Source organism: Myotis nattereri (genome assembly GCF_964212035.1).
Source record: "Myotis nattereri genome assembly, chromosome: 9".
Classification (NCBI taxonomy): Eukaryota; Metazoa; Chordata; class Mammalia; order Chiroptera; family Vespertilionidae; genus Myotis; species Myotis nattereri.
The window spans coordinates 44502760-44527767 of record NC_138084.1 but is presented as its reverse complement, the minus strand read 5'-3'; the positions used below and the strand labels follow the sequence as shown (position 1 = coordinate 44527767).

At 45.1% G+C, this 25008-nt stretch overlaps 2 protein-coding genes across 2 annotated transcripts in view; one reads left to right on the top strand and one right to left on the bottom strand.

Moving 5' to 3' along the window:
* The window catches only part of XRRA1 (X-ray radiation resistance associated 1), a gene marked incomplete at its 5' end in the record, with an annotated part of 51313 nt that extends 45607 nt beyond the window's left edge, over window positions 1-5706 (top strand). The window contains 5 exons of the mRNA XM_081098833.1: window positions 296-637; window positions 2937-3138; window positions 3863-3978; window positions 4192-4291; window positions 4714-5706. Of these exons, the coding sequence (XP_080954959.1) occupies window positions 296-637; window positions 2937-3138; window positions 3863-3978; window positions 4192-4291; window positions 4714-4955 (1002 nt within the window). The 3' untranslated portion in view covers window positions 4956-5706. The remainder of the gene's footprint in view (window positions 1-295; window positions 638-2936; window positions 3139-3862; window positions 3979-4191; window positions 4292-4713) is intronic.
* Window positions 5707-11226: 5520 nt separating this feature from the next.
* The window catches only part of RNF169 (ring finger protein 169), a 59772-nt gene continuing 45990 nt past the window's right edge, over window positions 11227-25008 (bottom strand). The window contains exons 5-6 of the mRNA XM_081099156.1: window positions 17898-17991; window positions 11227-17452 (exon numbers count right to left, since the gene is read on the bottom strand). Coding sequence (XP_080955282.1) covers window positions 16271-17452; window positions 17898-17991 — 1276 coding nt within the window. The 3' untranslated portion in view covers window positions 11227-16270. The remainder of the gene's footprint in view (window positions 17453-17897; window positions 17992-25008) is intronic.

Below are 25008 nucleotides of genomic sequence, written 5' to 3'. Positions count from 1 at the left end.
GCGCCCAGAGCAAGCTCTGTCCCCGAATAACTCTGTGATGCTGGAAGTCACTTTACCTCTCTGAGCCCATTTCCTCATCTATAAAATGAGGATAAATATTCGCTGGGTGGTTGTGAGGTATGTCAGGCAGAGGGCACATCGTAGGTGCCCAGTAAGTGTGATTTTGCTCCTGCCCTACCCCTATGAGCCCTCATCCAGTGCTCTGATCATGGCACCAAGTGGTCTTAGGCTGGTGAGGTCCATGGGAGAGATTCCAATTAGAAAGCAAACCAATACAGCCCTTCTCCCATGACAGGTGCAAACCCAGGTTCCAAAGGTGCCAAAGCAGCCGCTGGTGCTCTATCAGCCACCTGATAGCACAATGGAGTCTCCCTCGGAGGATACGTTGGAGTTACAGCTGCTCGAAGGGCTGCCGATTGCCAAAGACTCTCCTGTGAAGCCAGCGATGGCCATTGAGGGCATGGAGGGCCTTTCCCTGCACCGCCGGCCCTTCGTGCCACTTCCTCCCATCTGCTCTGACTCCACCGTGCACACTGAAGAGACCACGTCTCGCCCGAGTGACACTGCTGGCCACATCAGCCCAGAGCACCCATCAGATGAGGACACCAAGAGCACAGAGTCCATCTTCCTGACGCAGGTGCCTGGATCCACCTGCCCCTGCCACTCGTTCCCAGTTCCCACAGGTTCCTGTGCAGCCCTTAGATGGCTGGACTGCTATAGGCAGCTGGAAGCAAGCACATGGCGGGTCTGGAAACCAGAAGGCAACACCTAGCAGGGCCTGCCAGTGACTAATCCATGGCTACTGGTAGGGACACCCGTGGGACAAGTCATGATACTGTGGGGACAATCACAGTACTGTGGTAGAGACAGCACCTGGGGTCTGGTTAGGATGCGGTTCTGAACAGTTTTTAGGAAGGATTGCTGCTGCCTCTGCCCTATCTGCTTAAGGTCACCTCACTTCTGATGCCTCTGAATCCTGAGAATACAAATAGATGAGACATGGTCCTGCCCTTGAGATGCCCTTAGTCTAATGGGGGAGATGGACAGGAACAATGCACACAATCAATGTTGAGAGTGAGAAACCCAGGAGCTGGAAGCCTAGAGGAAGAGGGGTGCCTCTGTCCCAGACCAGGGGGGCAGGCTTCCCAGAAGAGGTTCAAATGAGATGCGCTTTGCAAGCTGAGTAGGAGTTAACATAGTGAGGACGTGGGCAGCAAGGGCAACACGAAGCCGGATACAGAGGAAGGAAATTAAAATGGTATGTACAGGAGCCATGAATGGCTCAGTGGCAGTGCAACAGAAGGGTTCCCTGTAGGAAAGGGGAAATATGTGGCTGGAAGAGTTGGCAGGGCCCCCTTAAACTTTATTATTGTACCATTGCCCTCCCCACTTCTAGCCTTGCCCCTCCAACCTGCCAGATCTTTCCAAGATGAACACTTGTCCACACAGTTATGTCTAATTCTCTATCCATCCATTTCTTACTCCACAGAGGACTTGTAGCAGCATACATATTCATACAGTATAAAAGTATATTTTTAAAAATTTTTTTTATTGATTTTCAGAGAGAGAGAGGAAGGGAGAAGGATAGAGAGATAGACACATCGATTAGAGAGAAACATCATCAATCGGCTGCCTCCTGCCTGCTCCCTACTGGGGATTGAGCCCAAAACCCGGTCATGTGCCCTGATGGAGAATTAAACCGTGACTCTTGGTTCCTGGGTCAGTGCTCAACCGCTGAGCCACATTGTTTGGGCTAGTATAAAAGTATCTTTATGAACTATAATAACATTTTTGGAGTAAAGTATAAACAAATAAGCATTAAAAAAAAATAGAGGGAGCTAAGATGGCAGCGTTAGGTAAATGCCTGTACTCGCTGACTCCCACAACCACATCAAAATTACAACTAAAATACGGAACAACCATCATTCAGAACCGCCTGAAAGCTGGCTGAATGGAAGTCCTACAACTAGAGAAGTAAAGAAGAGACTGGTAGGAGGGGCGGAGACACAGAACGGGCTGGTCCGACACCCAGGTGTGCCGTTGTTGTTTTTTAATCAGGAGGGAGATCGTCTCTGCGGAGGCCACCTGTGAGGAGCAAGGGGTGTTTTCTGCTACCTTATCCATTCTTCCTTAAGTACTTGGTAGAATTCACTAGTGAAGCCATTTGGTCCTCAGTTTTTCTTTGTGGGAAATTTTAAAATTACTAATGCAATCTCTTTGCTTATTATAGGTCTATTCAGATTTTCTGTAAGTCATAAGTTTAATAATGGGTATAACTACATCCTTAGATGAAATACAGGTTTCATAAAGTTGTTTCTTATAAAACCAATTGGGGTAGGCTAAAATGTGAATTCAGTTTCACTCAGCCCCTTCAAATGCATTGCCATTCATCACAGTGAGGATAAAAAAACCACAAAGACAAAACAAACACCCTCAGCTTGGCATTTAAAGTCCTTCTTGATTATTGCCCCAGCTGCCTATCTCTTCATGGTGCACTCCAACTATACCAATGTTAAGTTTCTCCTAATGCACCTTGCTGTCCTACCTGTGCACCTTGCTGTAATTATATCATGCTGTGCCTTGCTTGCAACAGTCCTTCTTTCTCATCTCTTGCAGCCCATACCTCTCTCCAACCCTGCCAGGGAATGGCTCTCCTGGTTCTTTAAGACTTAGTTCAGGCTAAGGCATCACTTCCTCCAGGAAGCTGCTTGTCACCCCAGGCTGGGTTAGTGCTTCCTGTGGGCTCACCTGGAGCCCTTGTGCTCCCTTCTGTTACAGCATTTACTAGGGTACATGATCACTCTCTATTTTCCTGTCTGTGTCCTCTCACCCACGTCTTGGTTCTTTTCCTTAACAGGGCCCTGCATGGGGACACACACAACGCTGATGATAAATGTTAGTGGAATGAATGAATGTGTTTTTCTTTTTGGACACAGGTGAGTGGGATGTCTTACCCCCTCCTCCACAAGGATGATTCAGAGGCGGATAAAGACCAAAGACCATCACCATCATCCCCGACTCCCAAAGCGGTGAAAAAGACTCAGAGGAGGCCTCCGCCTGCCACACACTCCAGCAAGTACCGTGGCTATGAGGAGCTGCTGACAGCCAAGCCTGACCCGGACTTCATTGAGCCAAAGGGTATGTGAGGAGAATGCCTCCAAGACAGGGGCCCTCTCCATAGCCCCAGTCAAGACAGGGCAAAGCCAAGGCTGGTGCCAAGACTCTTTTCCAGACCAGGGTGCTGTCTTCTGTCTTATGTCTGTCAAGAGGCCCCTGAGGGTATCCTGGTTTGGAGCCCCACATGTCAGGACCCCTGGCCTGGGCCTTACTAGGCTCTGAACTGAGCCACAGCTGTTCAGAGCTTCCAGCCAGTCTGGGCCCAGCTCTGGTTGGAAAACTCTCTCCAGGAAGGGTTTGATGAACAAACACTCAGACTGGCCAGATTCCCAGTTAAACCCCAAATTGAACATCCAAAATCCTCCCTATTTGGTTTGAGGCAAGGGAGCCCCTTGTTTCAGACTGATGCATTGATAGTCTTGGCACTGTCAAAGGAAGTGGCACTCGGCTGTGCTCTCTTGGGTGTCAGTCCCTGCAGTGTAAGCCCTCTGCGGTTAAGGCGGTCACACGGGGGCCAGCCCCTTTCCCCAGCCCGATGCTGCTGTCCCATTGGGGTCTTTGCTCATAGGGGACTGGCATTCGCTGAGTGAATGATGGACCTCTGACACTGCAGCAGACCAGGGAAAAATGTGGGGCGTCACATGCTGTTACCCAGGGCCGCTGTTCTATGGGGAATGAAAACATTGGGGGAGGCATGTAGGAGGAGGGGCCAGTGCCTGGACTCCACCTTGCCTTCCTGCCCTAGGAATCCAGAAGAATGCACAGGCCCTGCAGCACATGCTGAAGCACCCACTCCTGTATGCCTCCTCGAGGCCCAAGCTGGGGACTCTGCAGAAACACTACGTTCCCAAGGAGAAACGGGTAAACCTGCACTGCACTGAGCACACGAAACCCCCTCGGGCCCCCTCAGGCACACAGTGGTTGTCCCCTCCAGGCCTGCTAAGGGCCATGCTTCCCCAGGGCCCCCGACTGCTTCCCTGCCTGTGGCTGTGATATTGTGAGGAGGTGAGGCCAGGAAAGTCTGAGCATCAGACTGGGATAACACTCTCGTCCCTCACCTTTTGTCAAACGCAGAGGATCCCTGTTCCACTCCCACGGAAGACTCGAGCCCAGATGCTGGATGACATCCTCACTCGCATACGAGACTCCCGGAACATCACAGAGGCTCCGCTCGGTATGACCCTGGCCCCCAGGCCTCAGCTGCGATGACCCGAGAGCTAGGGGTTTCCTCATCCGCTGGTCTAAGGCAAAGGGCTTGTGTCGGGCCGGAAGAGCCCTTAGGAGCACCTGCCCCGGTCCTTCCCAGGTGCAGATGGAAAACAAGCCTGAGTGAGGCAGGGAGTTGCCTGAAGTCACACAGCAGGATACCGACTAGAATTAAGGCTTGAGATAGAATCAGGAGGGGACACTGCTGGCTTCCTAATGCCCCAAGCTGGAGAGGCTATTTTCAGTTAGTCCCCGGAACACCCTTCTCTTTCCCCCTCCCACTTTCTGGGAACTCTGGATCCAGTCCCCTTCCACCTCACCCCCCCCCCCCCCCTTGGACTGGGTGAGACCCAGAGTGAGCCTGCTGCCCCTCCGGCTTCCCTCCTTCAGGAGCTGTCCTGCGCCAGCGGACAGAGCGGCGGCTGGTGAACCAGAAGCAGTACCTGGAGGCCAAGCGGCTGCTGAAGGAGTTTCAGGCGCGCTACCGGGAGCTGGTGCGCTGCTCGCTGAAGTCGGTGTTCAGGACGCCGGCCCTGGCCCACCCGGCCCTTAGTGGCCCTAAGTTAAGCCGCTTCCTCCAGTTCGTGGATGAGTTCTACCCGGAGCCCACAGCCAGTGACTCAAAAGGCTAGAGCTGCATACAGGGCCACGTGCGCCACCCGGCCTGTGCCCCTCACCCTGCGCTCTTGCCCTCCCTGCGGGCTCCGCTCCCTTGATGGAGCTGGAACCTTGGGGCTGGCTCGGCTGGGCACTGGCCTCAGAGCTAAGCCCAGCCTTGCTGGCTGGTTGGCTGCCGAGGGCGGAGCTCCCCTTCCCAGGCCCGGCAGGACCCGGCGCCTGGCCCAGCAGCAATAAAGACTGGGTGCCAGAGCAAGGCAGGCCACGTTCTTTCTTGGAGCCTGTGCCTGGCTGTCACACGGGGAAAGATCCTGTCACACGTGTCCAACAGAGCTTTGTGGACCGCTAGGCTAGGAAATGGAGTTGATGGAGCAGAGAAGTAGCACAGCATCGAATGCTCTGAGAAGTTAACTCACCTACAGCCAATAAAGTGTGTTGGGGGGCATGGCGGTGGGGGGAAAATTGAGGCCATCAAGCTCCAGAAATGGTACTTTTTCTGTTGGGCAGCTTTTTCTACTGTGAGGGTAAACGTGGGGAAGGGGGGAAGGAGGGCTGGGAATTTCCCTTATCGGATTGGGACAAGCCGGGCCATAAAATTGGGACAAGCTTAGGAGAGGGTCTACATGGAGTTTCCCAAGGTACTCTAATCTAGGACACAGACTGAAGTCCCATATGTAAGCATGATGGGCTGCGGCTCTAAAATGGACCCTAGGGCTGTGCAAGGTCAACCTGGGCTCATGTAAGTAAACTAGTTCTGGCCAACGCAGCTGGTGGGATTGTCCTGTTCTTGTGAGTGCCCAGTAGGCAGCACCTGCTACAGAGGAGGATCTGGAGAAGGCCACTGGGGCTGCATTCCCGAGATGTGCATTTGAGGTAGGTGCTGGGTGTCACCTGGCAACCGTTGCTCCTAAGGCTATTCCCCTGGAAGTGCCTGCAATTCAGACCTGAAGAGCAGGCTGCAGTTCCTGGGGTCCAGGAAGCAGTGGCCCAAGAATTAAGGATCCTCAGTGAGATACAAACTTCCACAACCTAAGTTGTAATTACAGTGATGATAGAAATATATTCTCGTAGCCACAGCTGACAAGAGAAGCACAGAGTATATGCTGTATTTTAAGTGTGAGATTCTATTAGGACATAGAATATTTGCATCCTATCATACTCAACCAGTCTCACCATACCAGATACATTCCCATTCATGTCAAGTTCAAAGTCAGTCATATCTCCCTCATTCACACAGGCACCTGGGCAGATACAGGTAATACAGGTGTTACCCATAGCAGCACTCCTGTGCAGGAACATGTGCTGACTCACCACCTTAGACCTCCTGGGGCCCAAAACCACCCTTCCCCTAATGTCAGGAGGGAGAATCACCCCATCATTCACACCAAACCTGGCTAAGTTCCAGTTCTGGAGAACTGGACTGCTCCCTTCAGCCAGCAACACTATCAAACATAGGGTCTCAGGCCTGAACAGCTCCTGGGAACATCCTAGCCAACCTCAAGGCAGGGAGCCTTGTGTAAACACCACGCAGATCATTCAGCTCCTGCCTGCACATCTAGTGACAGGGAGCTCATCATCTCCTTTGTTGGGAAATCTGTAGGACAATTCTAGCCATTGGGCTAATCTGTCTGCCTAAGCCCCTCAGTTGTCCTAGCTCTGCTTTTTTGGCCAAGAGTATATCCCTTTTCTGAATCGGATATTTTTATACAGAGTTTGCCTTTTGCTTATTTTTTTTTTAATATATTTTTATTGATTTCAGAGAGGAAGGGAGAAAGATATAGAAATAGAAACGTCAATGATGAGAGAGAATCATCGATTGGCTGCCTCCTGCACGCCCCCTACTGGGGATTGATCTCTGCAACTCGGGCATGTGCCCTTGACCAGAATCGAACCTGGGACCATTCAGTCTGCAGGCCAACACTATCCTCTGAGCCAAACCAGCTAGGGCTTTTGCTCACTCTTAAAACCAATGGCATTGCTGCTTTGGTTTTTTAAATTAATTATTTAAAAAAAAATTTTCTTGATTTCAGAGAGGAAGGGAGAGGGAGAGACAGAAACATCAATGATGAGAATCATTGATCAGCTGCCTCCTGCAGGCCTCCCAATTGAGGATCAAGCCCACAACCTGGGCTTGTGCCCTGACCAGGAATCAAACGGTGACCTCCTGGTTCATAGATCGACACTCAACCACTGAGCCACACCAGCCAGGCCTGCTTTGGCTTTTTTTAAGTCTTTATCAGCAGACTACTAATATCAGAACTGCTTTCCCTTTTTTATACTTGAAGTTGACCTTTGATATCTAATGGAAGATTTATTACATTTCTTCATCTTAGTCTCTGCCCAGAGTTCCATGGTGCCAGAATCATTGTATATTCCTGATTATTAGCTTTGCCATCATGGAGGCTGTTTACAGAATGAGTGTAGACAGCTGGCCCCTTTCCCTCCTATGTAACCAAAGCGTGCCAACGTAGAACTCCCAGGAAGAGACCTAGATAAGGACACATGGGAGCTAAGGTTCCTTATTCATCCTTTCAGTCTCAGCTCAGGTATGTCCTTGAACTCTCCTTCCAAGCTGAACTGGGCTTTCCTTTTTTTTTTTTTTTTCTTTTTTCTTTTTTTCTTTTTTTTTTTTTTTTTTTTTTTACCTAGTATGACCTCACTGAGCACCACACTGCATGGTGCCAAATGATACCTCTGGTGCTAGGCCCAGGGTCTGCATCCAGGAAATACTCAGTAAGATTGAATTGTGGATGAAATGGAAAATAGCTCAGGCTGGCTGTCTTAGTGGGATTATACACAGCTATGGCAAGACACTCGAAGCCAGCGCTGCACTTGCTCCCACAGGCACTGCCTTGGACTTCCCTGAACACTACCACGATCAAGAAAACACAGCACTCCTACCTGCCTGCTCTTCTGGGGCAGGGAATCAGACTGCCATCCCTTCCCACGCAGGGAGCTGCTGCATCTCTGGAGGCTATATGATCACTAACCACTAGGGTCCAACTCTTTTCTATCTCAGGAGTAATCCAGACTTAGTCACATTACCCAGGCTCAATGTTTAACCTTCTTATATGATGTATCTCATAGGGCAGCTCATTTAACCTTACCCATAACAGCAATGGAGTTTTCAACCTCTATGGGTTCTTCTGGTGGTAAAAACATTCTTTGAGGGAGGGTTTTTTCACTGAGAAAATTTCAGTTGCCTGGTTTCCTGAGTTTTGTGCTTTTGAAGAGACATGGCCTTGTCCTATCCCAGTGAATAAAGCCTCAGACTAGATTTGTCAAGTGAACCAGCATTCAAGACTAATCAAGAAGGCCTTTGCGGTGGTAGCCACCATCCCTATTGTCAGGGTAGTCACTCTCCCCAGCACATCTGATCTATCCTTAGATTCTTCACCCCCCGGGCTGGCTCTCACCCACAGCCCCCTTCTCCATAAGCAGATGGGAAACTGGCTGCCACACGCTTCTGAGCCTTCTCCAGTCTTCTAATCAGAGCAAAACACGACCAAAACAGAAGAAATAGTTTCTCCCACCAGTTCTTCAAAATTAGGCCCATCTGTTTTCCAAAGCACTAATCCAAAGTGCCAGTGAGTACCCTGGAGGGTCAACTGTGGCCACAGGAGGGAGAGAACCAATTTAGCTGCAGTTTGTGTCTCACCATACTTGCTACTTCAGGGTACCTCCCACCCCTGCAGTGGGCGCAGAAGGAAGACTCATCTCTCTAGCCCTGTGAGGCACAGTCCAGGAGGAAAGCCAACCCAGAAAAAGCAATCAGTGGCTTTGGAGTCAGAGGACCCAGCTTCCAGGCTATGTCAGGGCCGGTTCCATCCATCAATGAGGGCCACCTGGCTATAAGGTAATTAATGAGTGTGGTATGTAGACCATTAGGAGCCAAGAGACAATCAGAGATACTGACCAACTGCATTGTTTCTTGAAAATCATTTTAACGAACCTCTATGGAAGAGGTTGGGCCAGACGATTTCAAAGGTCCTTCAAGTGCTGGTTTACCATGTATGGCATTGACTCATATATCGGTCCTTCAAATTGGTTTGACAAGTTTAGATGGAACAGGGATATATTTGTTCTCTGTTGGATGAGAAACTGACACCAAGCCAATTTTGATGAGTTCCTGAGCAGTGATTTCAAAAGAGGGTGTTTTTAAAAATCAGATGTTCTGGCCTTGGCCAGATGGCTCAGTTGATTGGAGTGTTGTCCTATACACCAAAAGGCTGAAGGTTTGATTCCTGGTCAGAGCACAAAACTTGGGTTACAGGTTGGATCCCTGATCAGGGCACATATGGGAGGCAGCAGATCAATATTTCTTTCTCACATAGATGTTTCTCTCCCTCCCTCCCTTCCTCTCTAAAATCAGTGAACAAGTACTCTGGTGAGGATTAAAAAAACATATCAGATGTTCTGAGTAAAGCCCTAATGTGCAAGGAAAATGTCATCCTATACATTTGTTCTTTACTTGGGTTCTTTTTTGGTGTGTTCATTAGAAGAATGGTTGAATATCAGAATAACAGTTGTAAATTGGAAGTACCTTAGAACTCAGAAGACATAGTTGTACACTACAGAAGCTCCATCTTACCTAATTTCCCCATAATTCTGAATGCCAAGGCAGACATTCCAACATGGGGCATCTCCCCAAGCAAAAGAAGCATCAAAAATCAGTGTCACCCAGCCGGTGTGGCTCAGTGGTTGAGCGTCAACCTATGAACCAGGAGGTCATGGTTTGATTCCTGGTTATGGCTCAATATCCAGTGTGGAATATGCAGGAAGCAGCCAATCAATGATTCTCATCATTGATGATTCTATGTCTCCCTCTCCAAAATCCATAAAAACACAGTATATATATATTTAAAAATCACACAGTCTGGGCTAAGCCCGGATTTGCCTGAGATTGCTCTCCAGAGATCAGATTTTTGCCTAGAAACAGAATATTTACTTTCATGAGTTTGCTTTACTATCGTCTCAGCTTGGGCTTCTCCTCGAGAAGGTAAACATCCATTGAAGAATGCACTGTGGTATTAAATAAACAACACATCATCCCATTTGATTCTGTGCCATTTCCTTGTTGGCAGAAGCATCCTTGACAGGGCATGAACTGTTCTAAGTCCTCTATCTTTGTCAAAATACTCTATGCGTGTGAGAGGTGGCCAGCAGTGGCAGTCCACAAGGATCTGGACCAGGGGTCCTCAAACTTTTTAAACAGGGGGCCAGTTCACTGTCCCTCAGACCGCTGGAGGGCCTGACTATAGTTTAAAAAAAACCTATGAACAAATTCCTATGCACACTGCACATATCTTATTTTGAAGTAAAAAAACAAAATGGGAACAAATACAATATTTGTATTTGCATGTGGCCCGCAGGCTGTAGTTTGAGGACCCATGATCTAGACCCCTTGTCCAATTCTAACGCACATAGCAGATTGAGTAAAATCAACCCATTTTCTATTTCTAGGTGGGAGGGGGAAAGGCCCTAAGGACAACTGTGTTTGTATAAACACACACACACACACACACACACGGGCATTTATGATAACCACTAGAGGCCTGGTACACAAAATTTGTGCACAGGGGGGGGGGGGGCCCTCAGCCCAGCCTGCAATGGCACGAGTGTTCCATGCCCGGCCTGGCCAGAAGCCCTCCGCAGCCAGGTGCGGAACACTTGCCCTGTCACTGGGGCGATGACGCAAGCATTCCCCTGTCCCTTGGCCACTCTGTGCCTGCTGCCCAGAGGCCCTCTGCAGCCAGGGTGGAATGCTTGCCTTGTTGCCACGGCTCACACTGCCCACTCTCAGTGGCCGCCCCTCCCCACCCCCCGGGACTGGGGGACTCCGGCGGGGCTGAGAGGACTGGGCGCCGCCATCTGTGTGATGGAGTGATGGTTAATTTGCATATTACCCTTTTATTAGATAGGGTTGTTTTCCTTGCAGTTACCCATTCTCTCCTCAGGACTTGAAGTGTTCTGCTGGAGGCTAAGGGTTCACCCCACCTGCTCCCACTGGTGGCACAGCTTGGAGGATGAACAGGAGAATCTGACTGTTGCCTTCTGTAGCCAGGGCCCAAAAGCTACTTAAGCTGTAACAGCTTGATCTTTGAGGAGTCACTGCCTGTTTTTACCCCTTCTTGAATTAGAGAAAAGGAAGGTGAGCAAGCCTGACCTTGGCTTTGTTCAACCAGTTCTTGATTTAAGACACCAGAAAAGGTAGAGAGGCAGCCTGCTCCAAGTTTGAGGTTGCCTCCCACACAAGCCATTAAGGAAGCATTTACTCACTCAAAGTGAAGTGTGTAAATATTTTTCTTAGGAAGAAAAAAAATACTAATAATACATAGAACAATGTGCACATACAGTCTTGGCACTTTCCTTCATCCAGTTTAATCAACCTCTAAACTGGTGACCTCTATATATCTTGAAGTATCTTTTTCTGTAGAACAGTCCTCTTAAGAAAGTTACAGTGGATAACACTGATGTATAAGGATACATTTCTGGATCCTCTTTGGAGGAAAATCTATTCAGCAACCTCTTTCCCTAGAATCCCACTGTGCCCCCCACCCCACCTTCCCCTAAGCAGACCTGCTTTCTCTCTGAGTCCCAAGAATTTGTAAGCAGCTATACTAGTTCTAAAAACCAGGCCCAAAGACCCCTCTATGGGTTGAAGGAAAAGGCTGGTGAGATTTAAGTCCCTAAGTTCTTGATTTTTAAAGAAAAATGAAGGACTGGCTGGGTTTTAACCCTTGGTAGTTAAAATGACTGTTCCAATAAACATATCACTTCCCAAGGCTCCATATCCACCTTACACTATGGGGATTTTCCCTACCTGGGTGTATATTCAGGGGGATATAGGTACCTTTTAAATCTAACTTAAAAAATCAGGAAGAAAAACTGTTAAAAAAGCCTTCTAAATCATTTGGTTGTCCCCCTCATTATCAAATATTGTGTGTGTGCGTGCGTGTGTGTGTGTGTAACTTAAAGGACGATTTATTCAGACCCTAGAAAACTATAATATGAAATAGGACACAGGGTGCTGGACATCAAGTTCCTAATTTCTTAAAAAAGAGGGATGGCAAGGGGGAGTTTGACTTGGATGATTTCCATGCCTGCCTATTCCAGCTACATGATATTTTATGGTTATGCTCCAGCTTCAATTTTTCTTTCCTTCCTCTCCTGCTGGCCCTCCATCTGAATGAAAAGCCAGGCAAGAAAAAGGAAAGAAATCCCACGTTGCTGCCAGCTCCAGTTGAGCGGTCTGATTGGGGAAGACGTTAGGAGGTTACTAAGTTGAGATGTGGCCATAGATGTGGCCATAGATCAGTGGTTCTCAACCTTCCTAATGCCGCAACCCTTTAATACAGTTCATCATGTTGTGGTGACCCCCAGTTTCATTGTTACAAATTGAACATAATTAAAGCATAGTGATTAATCACAAAAACAGTATGTAATTATATGTGTTTTCCAATGGTCTTAGGCGACCCCTGTGAAAGGGCTGTTCGACCCCCAAAGGGGTCGCGACCCACAGGTTGAGAACCGCTGCCATAGATGCTTATGCTAAAAGCAGCTTCTGAAGAGATCTTTATTGTCCTATGATCACTGGAGGATAAAATTCATTCTCTTCTGGCAAAATTACTTAGGAAGTGGAAAGCAGTGTTGCAATCACATTCACAAATACTGATGGGACTATCTAAAATGTTCAAGGCCGCCTGCTTGGTGCTAGACAGTATCTTGAATGGCACCATCCAAGATCATCTCTATGAAAGAAGTGGCCTTTCATGAGGCCATTAACAAACTCTCCAGCCACATATACATTCAAATATGTTCCATTAGACACGGAGCTCCACAAGAGCAGAGGCTGTCCTTCCCCTCTTTGTGTCTCTACGCCCAGCACAAGTGGGCACAAGTTCGGAGCTCAGCCAATGTCATCAAATGGAACAGGAAGGACGAACAGCACAGCCTCCGGTCACCAGCTTCCGATTTTGGTCAGTTTGTAGTCACGCAGCAGTTCACTAAGCAGCTTTAATCTCTTAAGGGCTCTTTAGGGAAAATGAACCAAAAACACAGAGAGAAGGCATTCATCACCAGCGCTCTCTCCAGGCAAAAATTTTAAAATTTACAAAATAAATGAAGCCACTTACAAAAGGTTTTCCTGGGAAGCCTCAGCCAAAAAGAATTAACCTTTTAAAAAGAGGCAATTACATGAAAGGGGCCCAAGGCTGGATACATACTACCCTGATTTGACACCAACCCAACAGGCCCAGACGACTTCTTCCAACAGATACATCAGCAGAGTCAGGGACGTGTCCCCAAGCGTCATTCCCACGCCAAGGAAAAGGGCTAAGAGCCCCCTTCTCAGGGCACCACACTGCTTAGATTTCCCATCAGAATGACCTCCATCCTTCATAACTTCCCCTTTAATAAGAAAAAACAAAGAGTGCATATACACACGAAACAAAGATAGTAGAACATGAGAAATTTGTATGGTGAATCAGATTCCAATGATTTGTGATAAATATGTTTGCTTTGTGAAATAGTGCATCTCTCATTCTAGCTGACAAACCCTCCCCATTATTCTATTTTCCTACCTTGTCTTTCTTTTTCTCCAAAGAATCCATGTCAACAACTCCATATGTGATCAACTTCACAACCAAGCAACAGGAGAGGGGAAATTTTTCAGAAAGAAGAAGTGTTCAGGTTTTAGTTATTAAGTATGGGAAGAACCTTAAAATACAGATAATACCTTAGTGGTTTTGCCTCCTCCAAAGCCAAGCAGGTTAAAAAGTAAGCCTCATCCCTCCCTAACCTAAACTGCTTTGCATATATTTGAAGTACTACTGCTCAGCTGGAAGTATGGGAAACAACAACTGTCAATACCATTGTAGGCACCACAGCAGGGCTAAGGGGGAAAGTCAGTAAGCTGGATCCATAATTTGGAATATTCTCTTACCAACAAGTAGCTTTTCACTCTGCACCTGAAGCTAAAACTTGTTATTACTCTGGGGAAATATTTAAAATATATATATTTTTTCTATTAAAAATATTTATCTTTTTTTCCAAAAACAAAAATCAGTTCCAACTGAAAAGTTTTTTTCGAATTATCGGAGATATAGAAAAAAGTGGCAAGTGGAAAAATAAGTCTTTCCTACTGTCAATGAGATTAGCCTCTCAATAATACTAAGATCAAAAAGGAACTAACTGAAACGGCAGTAACTGGTGTTTTCTCTGTGGGCATTTAGTCAGTCACCCTCTCTGTCTTCTGCAGACCAGTGCCAGCTCTTCTATCCTGGGCACCAATGTGCCCTCCAGCAGCCTTTGGAGGGCATATGTTGCTGGTGGGACCTAGAACTGAAGTGGTGTGAATATAAAGTAATGAGACTGATGTGTTTTTTAAACACACATCTGCATGTGTGTACGCACAGAGAACACAGGATACATACATTTAGGTGAGTGATACTCCCCACCAAAGCAGTCACTGAGGAGGTTCCACATATCACAATGATCACCAAAATGCTCACGACATCTCTGGAACTTATCTCTGGGAACTGCTTGTGAGCTGCACACAAAATGGCTCTGGTGACTTTAAAGGTGCACCTCATTTGTAATTCCAAACCTCCTTGTTATCCCACCTTCTCTTCCAGAGGTTTCAATAGCTTCTGACTAGTTTGAAATTTAAAATTTTCTCTCCTAGATCCCTACAAGATTACAGATTTTCTCAGAGAAGGGAGACAAGACTCCTGAGAAGAAGCAAAATAAGGGGATAGAGTAAATCCCTAGTGACCCTGATCAGTGAGTCATTGTTCTGGATCTTAGCTTCTGCCTGAATAAAAGGAAGAAGTTGGAATATTTAACTATTAAAGTCCCTTCCAGTTCTAACATTTTAGGAGTCTATGTTTCCAGATGTTTCTAGACTTTGAGGACAGTTCCAGACATGTTTTCACCAACATCATTGGAAAAACGATGCAGTATCCTGTTGGGACCACTCAAAGTGGACAACATACATTGGAATATATAAGCTCTGAAAGCTTTGTTAAATGCCAGTCATGTGACTTTATAGTAACAGCTCATACATGCACAGGGAATGTCAGCCCATCTGAGATTCCCTAAAATCACATCTTAATCCCTATTCTCAATGAGCCCAGATGGGCAGAAGCACCAAGCACCACCAGGGATGCAAAAGACACATGGTGTCAGCTGCTAAGGAAAATAAACCCCAAAGGTCCATGGGACTGAATTTACCAGCTGCATCCAGCCAGATACCTTTCCATAGTATGGAGTTTCAGCACTGTTCTTGCCTGACTTCTGGGCAAAGTTTTTGGACTTTAGATCAACATTGCAGATAACCCTTGGCCACGTGGAGAGTAATAATGATGTCCAACTGTCTTTTATCTCACAGCCTGGAAAAAAGGAGGCTGTAAACTGTGGGGGTGGGACTAATTGCACAGTAAAGGTTTATAGTTCCCGTCAATCTCAAGTATCTGCATGTGGGTTTTGCAAAATGGGTACGCAATGCCTCGCCAGCTTTCCCCGGGCTCCCCGGGCATGACCTTGGGTTGTAGTCCATATACAACCTGTGAGTGTGGAAAATCCATGGGATTTGTTGTCGGGAGACCCAGTGGCCAGTCTGGGATAAGCCACTTAGCTGAGAGAACCTGAACACCTGCACTGCAGTTTCAGCATCTAAAAATGGGGTTAGTCCCACTTACACGTTAGGTCTCCTGGTGAGACCAAGTTCAACAATGACTGATTGGTCTGTCAACTATATAGCATTAATCAAATGTTACTTTTTAACAGGGAATGTTAATTAGCTTTTGTAGAAGCATAAACTCACTGGTCTCATTAGGAATATTTACTTGTGGCAAGGGTCGGGAGAAGGGCTAACATGATCTTTCGGAATCTGCCAAAGAACTATACTGTTCCACTTCTTTGAAAAAGATGGAACTGATTTTTATCTGCAAGGCCGATTTGAAAATACACTCTGTTAAAAGAAGTCAGGAGATCTATCGGTTGAGAAGGTATCCCCTCTTTCCGCTACCATTTCTAACTCTGGCCATTGTGCTCCTCAATCTCATTCCAAGTGGGTGCTGCCAGATTTGGAGAGAAGCCCTCAGGCCTGGGCCACCTAGGGGGTGGGGTGCTTCTGGCCTGGGTCACAGGGAAGCAGACACACAGTTCCCTTGGATATAGGCTACAAAGGCCCTGGAACCTCTCAGAACCACATCGGGGTGCTTTGCCATGAAGAAAAACCCCCAGTCAGAACACTCTGCTCTTCAGTATAAATGACCAAGCCCAAAACAAAGACCTCTTAAAAGTAGGTAACACTGTTCATGAGGTGCTACTTGGCCCCGGCCATGCTGCTGGACCGCAAGAGATACTGATCCACGCTTCCTTTCCGCCGACTCACAGTCCGTCTCTCATTGTCAAACATGCGCTGCAATTGCAGAGCCAGCTGCCTGTCTTCTTCCTCTTGCTGCAACTTCTGCTCCATCTCTCGCAGGACTGGGTCTGCTGGGGCCAGACCCAACTCACCACTGCTCTGCCGCCGTTTCTTAAGGGACCCATTTTGTTCCAAGTGCTTGGTCTTACAGTGTCTTTTCCGGCCCCGACGCAAGGCAGGAAGTGGCTCCTCACCTAGGTTGTCTGCCAGGACACCATTGGGCAGATCAAAATGATTCACTGTCTGCACCTGTTTCTTTGTTTTGAGGACCCCACCTGAAACAGTGTTTTTGGGCAGCAGTGAATTAATCGCCGAGGTTTTCATGGCTGTGCTTATACAAGTTTTGTCTAACTTGGCATCTGCGGTTGACCCTGACCCTTCAAACTCTTCTCTCAAAGAAGTCCCACTGGCTCCCGCTCTGAATTGTGAAGAACAGCAGGTTTCCAGTGGGATCTCAGCGCTCCTTTTACTGTCACTGCCCTGTTGTGCTTTTGTTTGGCTACCAGAGGGGAAATAATCCGGGTCAGCGGGGGCGGGTCCAATACACTCAGAGAGCACATGCCCCCTGGACAGTCTTGTATTTAAAGCCAGCCGCGGCCTCTCCTTGCTAGAATGGATAACTTCAGAAACGAGCATGCCTTCCCCTGTTTCTGGAGCCAAGGAGGTGAGGGTGGCTTTCGAAAGGGTTTTTTTGATCTGCCGCTCCTGGAAGATCTGCTCCCACTTTTTGAGGATCCGTGGACTGGCCTCATAAGAAGTCTGCTTCTGTAGGCTTCTGTTTAGGTTGCGGGGTGTTGATTTGATGATGAGGGGGCTCAGCACACGGCCGTCGGGGAGTCTCTTGGGGGGCGTACACGGTGAGCAGACGATGGGCTTGAAATGGTTGAGCTCTTCGGAGATGCTGTCATTGCTCTCAGGGCTGACGGAGCGCTCGGGCTTCTGCAGGGAGGCCAAGGATGAGAGGGAGCTGAAGGGCAGACGCTTTTCAACGGTCAGGTCAGGGGCGGAGAGGCAGCGGTTGTTCTGAGTGGACAAGAGGACACCGATGATGGGGTTGGAGGTTGGGGTTATAGTTGTGACCTGAAAGAGGTTAAAAAGATTATACATACATACATATATACGTGTGTGTTTTTCTTCATAATTCCTTCATAATGGTAGAGAGAGAGGGAGGGAAAGGATAAGAAAAGGGATAAAGAGTGGTATAAGCCTAAGAAAAGGGGAAAATCCCTAACCTAGAATGTATAACATTTTCAGAAATTCCTACAAACTTGAAACAATACAATTAAAAATCTATACGGAAAAAAGTCATCTAGAACTTCTAAAAATGTTCGTCTGTCAACCCTCATGCCAACCATCTGGTTACCAATTCAAACTGTCTTCCCATCATAGCTATTTATAAAATTCCCCAACATAACTAGTCTGCCCAGGACCCCTGTGCCTCTTCTCATGGAATGGTTTCTTTCCTGGCCGTGGACAGGCGGTGGCAGACGGGACTGGACGCCCAGGGCCTGTGTCTGAGGTGTACCTTGGCTTTGCTGGTTGGGGCTGCTCGGAGTCTGCTCCTCGTTCTGTTCTGAGCAGTGTCACTGCAGCTCTGACTCCTTTCTACCTTTAGGTTCCTGAAAAAGAATAAATAAAAGACAAATAGTCAAGCGTAGTCCATAATACTGGCTAAGGGGAAAAAAAATGAAAATCTCTTCTGTCTTTTCAAAGCCACCCACCAAGAAAGACAATTCCTTTGGGCAACTGCAATGGGAAATGAGTTAATTTAGTAACAAAACACATTCAAAGAACAAATCCTGTCAAAAGAAGAAGAGTTCTCCAGAGAGGACATTTGGTTTAAGCTTTTGTTTCCAAACTAGAATTGCTTCAATAACACAAGACTAATGGCTGTTTTGCTCATGCTTTGAGAGAGACAGGGCTACTTCACCTTCCTTAATAGAGTGGACACACTGTTCAATCACCTTTGCAAACAATAGATTTCCCCCCTTTGATGTTTCCACAAACAATCTAAATCAGCCATGAAACAAACATTTAAGTACCTACAAATATGTAAGTACCTACAAAATTCCATTCACTGATGAGCATTATCTGGGCAGTGAAAACACAGAGAAGAATAAGTTATCATCTAAGTCTTCAAGGAATCAGAGTCCAGTGAGGTATACAAATAAACAGTTCAATACCATACAGTGAAATGGTACAACAAAAAAGTGTGCCTAAAAGACAGACTAGCATAAAAGAGGGGGTTATTAGTTACTTGGGATGGAGTGAGAGCAGGGCTGGAAAAGCCAAAAGTCAAGATGGACACACAGTCATGCAGATTATTCCAAACAGAAATTATTTCCTTAAATAGTTTTACTTAGCTTTGGAATGGAACACATCATATCTACTTTTTTTGTAGCAAACGACTTAAAGTTTTCTATGTCAGAGAAAATTTATAAAGGTGTTAATAAGGTATATTTTCAGGGCACCTCTCCTCTTCCTACATCTCTAGCAAAGGCCTGTCCTACCTATGACTTCCATCCCAGCATTTCTGTGTTACTCCTCCCATTCAAAACTTCTCATCCTGTCTTATGCCCATGAGACATAGGCATAGATGGCTTGCTAGATGGCTTCAATCTGATGAACAAATCTATCCTATGTTGTCAACAGGAGAAAGTCGTGGCCAACCTGCATTACATGTCTGCACTTCAAGAAAATTCAACACTGAACCTAAACAATGTGAGAGTTGTACCTTCTAGTGTGAGATTTATTTTGGAACAGGTAGCAAACTTCAACATCCCCCTATAAAGGCAGCTTAGAAGTCAGCTTGGTGTGTATTTTACCTAGACCAATACTGAAATCCATTTGTACTCCCAGAACTTACATAAACTGTCAGTGTTGTAAGCCACCCAGAAGTAAATTGGATTGCAGATTAAAATGTCGCAGTGAATAACATGTACTTTGGGTCAGGGGGAATGGATACAGAGCTGAAAAAGACAGCATTATTATTTCAAATATATGACTTGTTTGGCATGATTTCATTGGAGAAAGAAGTAGACACTTACACATTAATCAACCTAAGAAAGAACTTGGTAACTTTCAATAGTCAGAGCAGTTCAGTGATAGCCCTAGGAGGTACTGAGCTCTGTGTCATTAGGTGTTCAAACTGAGGCTACACCTATACTTTAAGGTCCAAACATTCCATAATTAAGAATTAGCTTAATATATTTTTAAAAAGTGTTTATAAATCCATTTCATCAGCAGTAACAGAGTCAAATTTAAAGACACTGACTACATGCCCAAGTTATCAGAGGTACAAATGACAAGTACCTAGTGGTAAGGAGAACCTCTTTATATACACACTAAATGCGATTTGTGGTAAAAATAATAAAAAGGCCCAGGAAGGAAAGCTACATTTGCATCACTCAAGCACACAGAAAGACCCCCAAAGCAGTTTCTGATCATTTAAAATCTTTTGGGTAAGCCTCAGTATAACTGAAGTTGTCACTGCTTCTTCCATTCATTTGGTCAGCAGGCTTTACTGAGCGCCAACTCTGTGCAAAGCACTAGAGACGGACTGACAAAAAGGTAACCTTGACCAGCAAGCGCGTCCAGTCCCTGAAGTCCACCGCACCAGAGAATGACAGCACTATAGGAAAGCAGTGTTTATATGCTGCTAAACTCTCTAAAGTTATCTTCTAAGAGTTTTATAGTTTTAGCTCTTACATTTAGGTGTCTGGTCCAATTTGACTTAATTTTTATATATGGTGTGAGGTTGGGGTCTTCTGTAACTTTATTCTTTGGCATGTGGATATCCAGCTGTCCCAGTACCATATGTGAACAGACTATTCTTTCCCCTGTCAAGTGGTCTTGGCACCCTTATTGAAAACCAGCTGACCACAGATGAATGAGTTTATTTCAGGACTCTCAATTCTATTCCAAAGATTGATATCTCTACCCTTATTTCAGTACTACACTCCTTCGATGGCTGTAGCTTTGCAGTAAGTTTTGAAATTAGGAAAGTTTTGAAATTAGAAAAGAACTTCTGTTCTTTTTCAAGATTGTTTTGGCTATTTGAGATCCTTTATAATTCCATATGTGAATTTTAGTATCAGCTTTTCATTTCTGCAAAAAAAAGGAGATTGGCATTTTAATAGGTATTGCAATGAACCTGTGGAACCAGTCGGGGAATACTGGCATCATAATATTCAGTCTTCTAATCCATAAGCGCAGTGGTGTTTCCTTTTATCTAGGTCTTCTTTAATTTCTTTCAACAGTGTTTTGTAGTTTCCAGTGTCAAGTTTTACACCTTCAGGGTTAAACTTATTCATAACTATTCTATTCTTGTTGATGCTATCGTAAATGGAATTGCTTTCCTAATTATATTTTCAGATTGTTCACTATTAGTGAATAGAAATTCAACTGATTTTTGTATCCTGCAACTTTGCTAGTTTATTAGTTCTAATAGTTTTTCATGAATTCTTTAGGATTTCCTATGAATAACATCAGGTCACTTGTAAATAGAGTAATTTTACTTCTTTCTTTGCAATCTAGATGCTTCTTTTTTCTCAACTTTACTGAGATATATATACAGGGTGGAGAAAAAGTAGGTATACAGTTTTGAGTACATGAAACACAGTTTATTCTTGTATTATTATTTATTAATTGTATTATTTTCCATACAAACAACTGGAAACCTACTTTTGCCCCACCCTATATTATAATGTTGTGTAAGTTTAAGGTTATTTTCTTAGTGGTCACCCTGGGGATTACAATTAACATCTTAATTTATAACAATCTATTTCAAATTACTATGAACTCAACTTCAATAGCATACAAAAACTTTGATCCTATATATAACTCTATCCCCCCCATTGTGTTGTTACAGGCACACAAAGAATCACAAAAATCATGAATGTGAAAATATTGTATCAACAATAAACATAATATACAGATATTATTATTGTAGTATTTGGTCACCTTAAGAAGCTTCAAAATGCTGGCTGAAAACAGTCACGAGCAGTAAACTTGGTATTATTCTCAGGCCTGGAAGAGCTCAAACGATACCTTCACTAAAAACAGGGAAGTAACTGTCCCCCCACCTTTGTATACATCTGTTTCTGCATCCCCAAACCCTAACACAGTGCTGGGCACATAGTGGATACAGTCAGTATGTTTCTTGTAAATGAATAAAAATATGTATAGAAATGCCTCTTTTCTTTAAGGAAAGAAAACTTTAACATTTATTAGGAATCTATTATCTGTCAGGCACTGCTAAGTGTTTTAAATATAGTGTATCTCATTTAATACAGAAACCCTATGAGATAGTTACCGCCCTCCTCAATTTATGAAGAACTGAGGGAAGTTATCTTTCCCAGGTAATACAGCTGAAGCCAAGGTTTCACCCTGTATCTCTATGGTCCCAGGTCTGAGCTCTTTCTACTGCAGCAGACTGATCTCACAGTCTACTCTACTTGGCCACAGAACAAAACTAGCGAGTCTAGGAAGCTCTCTCTCCCAAACACAAAATTAAATCATAAACAAGAGGAAGCAGCATTGTCTGAAAGGCAACTGGTTTAAAATGTCCACTGCCAAGAAGCCAGACGGTTTCTGGGATGTCTAGTTAGGCTCAAAATGCCCATAACCACAATGACTTACAAACAAAAAAAAGGAGGGACAACCAGTATAAACATGCAGCTGGAAAGCTAGAAGATTTAATCCTTATGAAACACTGCTTAAAAAGTTTTCAAATGTTAATGCATGGTATAAAACATCAGACAGCTCATATCTCAATTGCTCACTCATCACTCTCACCCATACCACATGCGTTTCTTTGAATCAGATTCTCAGGTCTGACAGAGCTGAGTACCACCGAGAAGCTAACGGCTGGAGAAGACCCTCCTTCCAGCCCCTGGCCTGGGTGTGTGATCTCCCTTCACCGATCCCCAACCCCACAACATACACACATATCTGAATGACACCAGCAACTTCCTTAGGCCTCGTTGTAGCTGCCATACAGCTAGAAATGGGTGACATTTTGTTACAATCCTTCCCTTGTGTATTTATGATCTGGGTTATCGGGCTTGTACATAACACTATTCTTTCTTTTTTAAAAAGTTTACAATTACATTTTTAGTATACTCAGTTACTAAGCATCACCACAATCAATTTAGAACAACTCCATCACCTCATACCCTTTAACTAATACTCCCAAACCCCACCCTTCTCCTCCAGCCCTTAGCAACCACTGGTCCACTTCGTCTCTACATATTTGCCTGTTGTGAACATACACTAGTATTCATTTGCAGATGGACAAAAACACTGTTTCCACAGCATAATGCAAAAGGATTTGAGTCTCCTCAAACAGCATGATAACTGCACAGCTTCTTAGATCTCTGTAGCAGCCTGGTATCTTTTTAGAACAGGCAGGGTATAAGTTATCCAGCAAAGAGAAGAAAGGGAGCTTTCTGCTGCAAAGGTAGATCATTTCAAGGCAAAGATCCAAGCACAGAGCCTTTTAGCACAGGGTTCTGAGAATGGTTTGATAGAAAGAGCATTGATTTACAGTCAAGAGAGACCTGAGTTCCAATTCCATCTGTCACTCCACTAAGGTGATACATTCTTGGGTGAGTTATTTAACTTCCTTGAACTTCATTTTTCTTAGCTGTAAAATGAGAATAATATTACATATCTTGTAGGCTTAATGTGAGAACTAAATGAAATGAGGTAAAGCATTCAACAAGGCAGGAAGCACTGGGAAAAAGCTAGCTCCCTCACCATCTGGCCAGCCCTCCTGAAAACTATCAGGATATTTCCATCCTATTATATCAGAGATATTACCGACACCTCTATAACCTGCCATTCTTCTTAAGTTCCACATCACTTCTCCTTAAGTTATTTTAACTTTCTAGCCATATTCCATTACTTTTAACAGCATACGGATCTATAAGAAGGTCATGGGGACAACCAGTTTTTGTTTGTTTGATCTAGTAGAGAAGAAGGTCATTAGGAGTAAAAAATAAAATTTAAAAGCAAACAAACTAGTTTTTTAGATATTTAAAATAAAATTTAACTTTACAATTGTATATCAAGTTAATTTTTTTCAATTAACATATATTTTGTGATTAACTTAGAAGTGACCTAGGTTTAACTATTATTCTGTCTGCCTATTTAGAAGAAGTTTCATTTTCGAAGGGCTATAGAACTTCATTAATAGTGCTGCAAAGGCTTTTAATTTCTTAAATGAAAATAGACCGAGCTGTTGGCAAGACTCAGCCAGAATCTGTTGATGGATTCCTTCTAAAATAACCATCCTATCAGACCTACTCATGCTTACCTCCTTCATGCTTTTGGGCTCAAGAAAGAAAAGTTTATAAAGTAGATAAGTAAAACAAATGCAGACTTATTTGATTTAAATACAGTTGTAAAAACTTTAAAAGCTTTTACATATGAATATTCTTTAGGAAAAGAACTTTCAGAGAAAAACTTTTGTTGCTGCTTGACAGACAGAAAAAGTGCAGTTGAAATATCCAAAAACTGTTAACAATGCTAATTCTTCATTTTTTAAAATTGTGGTAAAATATCCTATATAATAAAAGCCTAATATGCTAAGTGTCCAGTCATCTGGTTGGCCATTCAACCAATCAAAGCGTAATATGCTAATGATATGCTAAGGCCACTCAACTGACCACCAGGGGGCAGTTGACCGGTTGACTAGTCAGTATGATGTGCACTGACCACCAGGGGGCAGGCAGTAGACCAGTTGACCAGTTGCTATGATGTGCACTGACCACAAGGGGGCAGACAGTAGACCGGTTGACCAGTCGCTATGATGTGCACTGACCACCAGGGGTTAGCTTGCTGCTGGGGTCCGACTGATCAGGACTGAGTGAGACGGGTTGAACATGCCCTGGAGCCTCCATGTCTGGCCAACCTCCCACATCCCTCCCTGGCCCTGATCATGCACCAGTGGGTCCCTCCGCCTGGCCTGTGCCCTCTCACAATCCGGGACCCCTCAGGGGATGTTGGAGAGCCAGTTTCGGTCCAACAGTGGAACGACCAGTTGCTATGATGCTCACTGACCACGAGGGGGCAGACGCTCAATGCAGGAGTTGCCCCCTGGTGGTCAGTGTGCTCCCACAAGGGGAGCGCTGCTCAGCCAGAAGCCGGGCTCACAGCTGGCAAGTGCAGCAGTGGTGGTGGGAGCCTCTCCCACCTCTGCGGCAGTACTAAGGATGTCCGACTGACAGACATCCCCCAAGGGCTCCTGGACTGCGAGAAGGCACAGGCCAGGGTGAGAGATCCCCAGGGGTGCACAAATTTCCTGCACCAGGCCTCTAGTTTGTAACATAAAAGTTACCATTTTAACCATTTTAAGTTTACAGTCACATTGTTGTGCAACCACCACCAAGCTAATTCTTTTTCAATATATCCAGATGCTTCAACTCATTGTCAGCACTAACAACCCTATATTGTTTTCCCAAATAACATTTGCAACTGGAACTCAATATTTTCTTAAGGAAAAAAGCATGTTGACTAAATAAGAGATGCAATCCACAGTATTACCATAATAGATTTTCCAACCTAAGGTTTCCATGACATCAGTAAACTATTTCCTAACAATCAAATCCAACTGTTTTAATAACTATACTAAT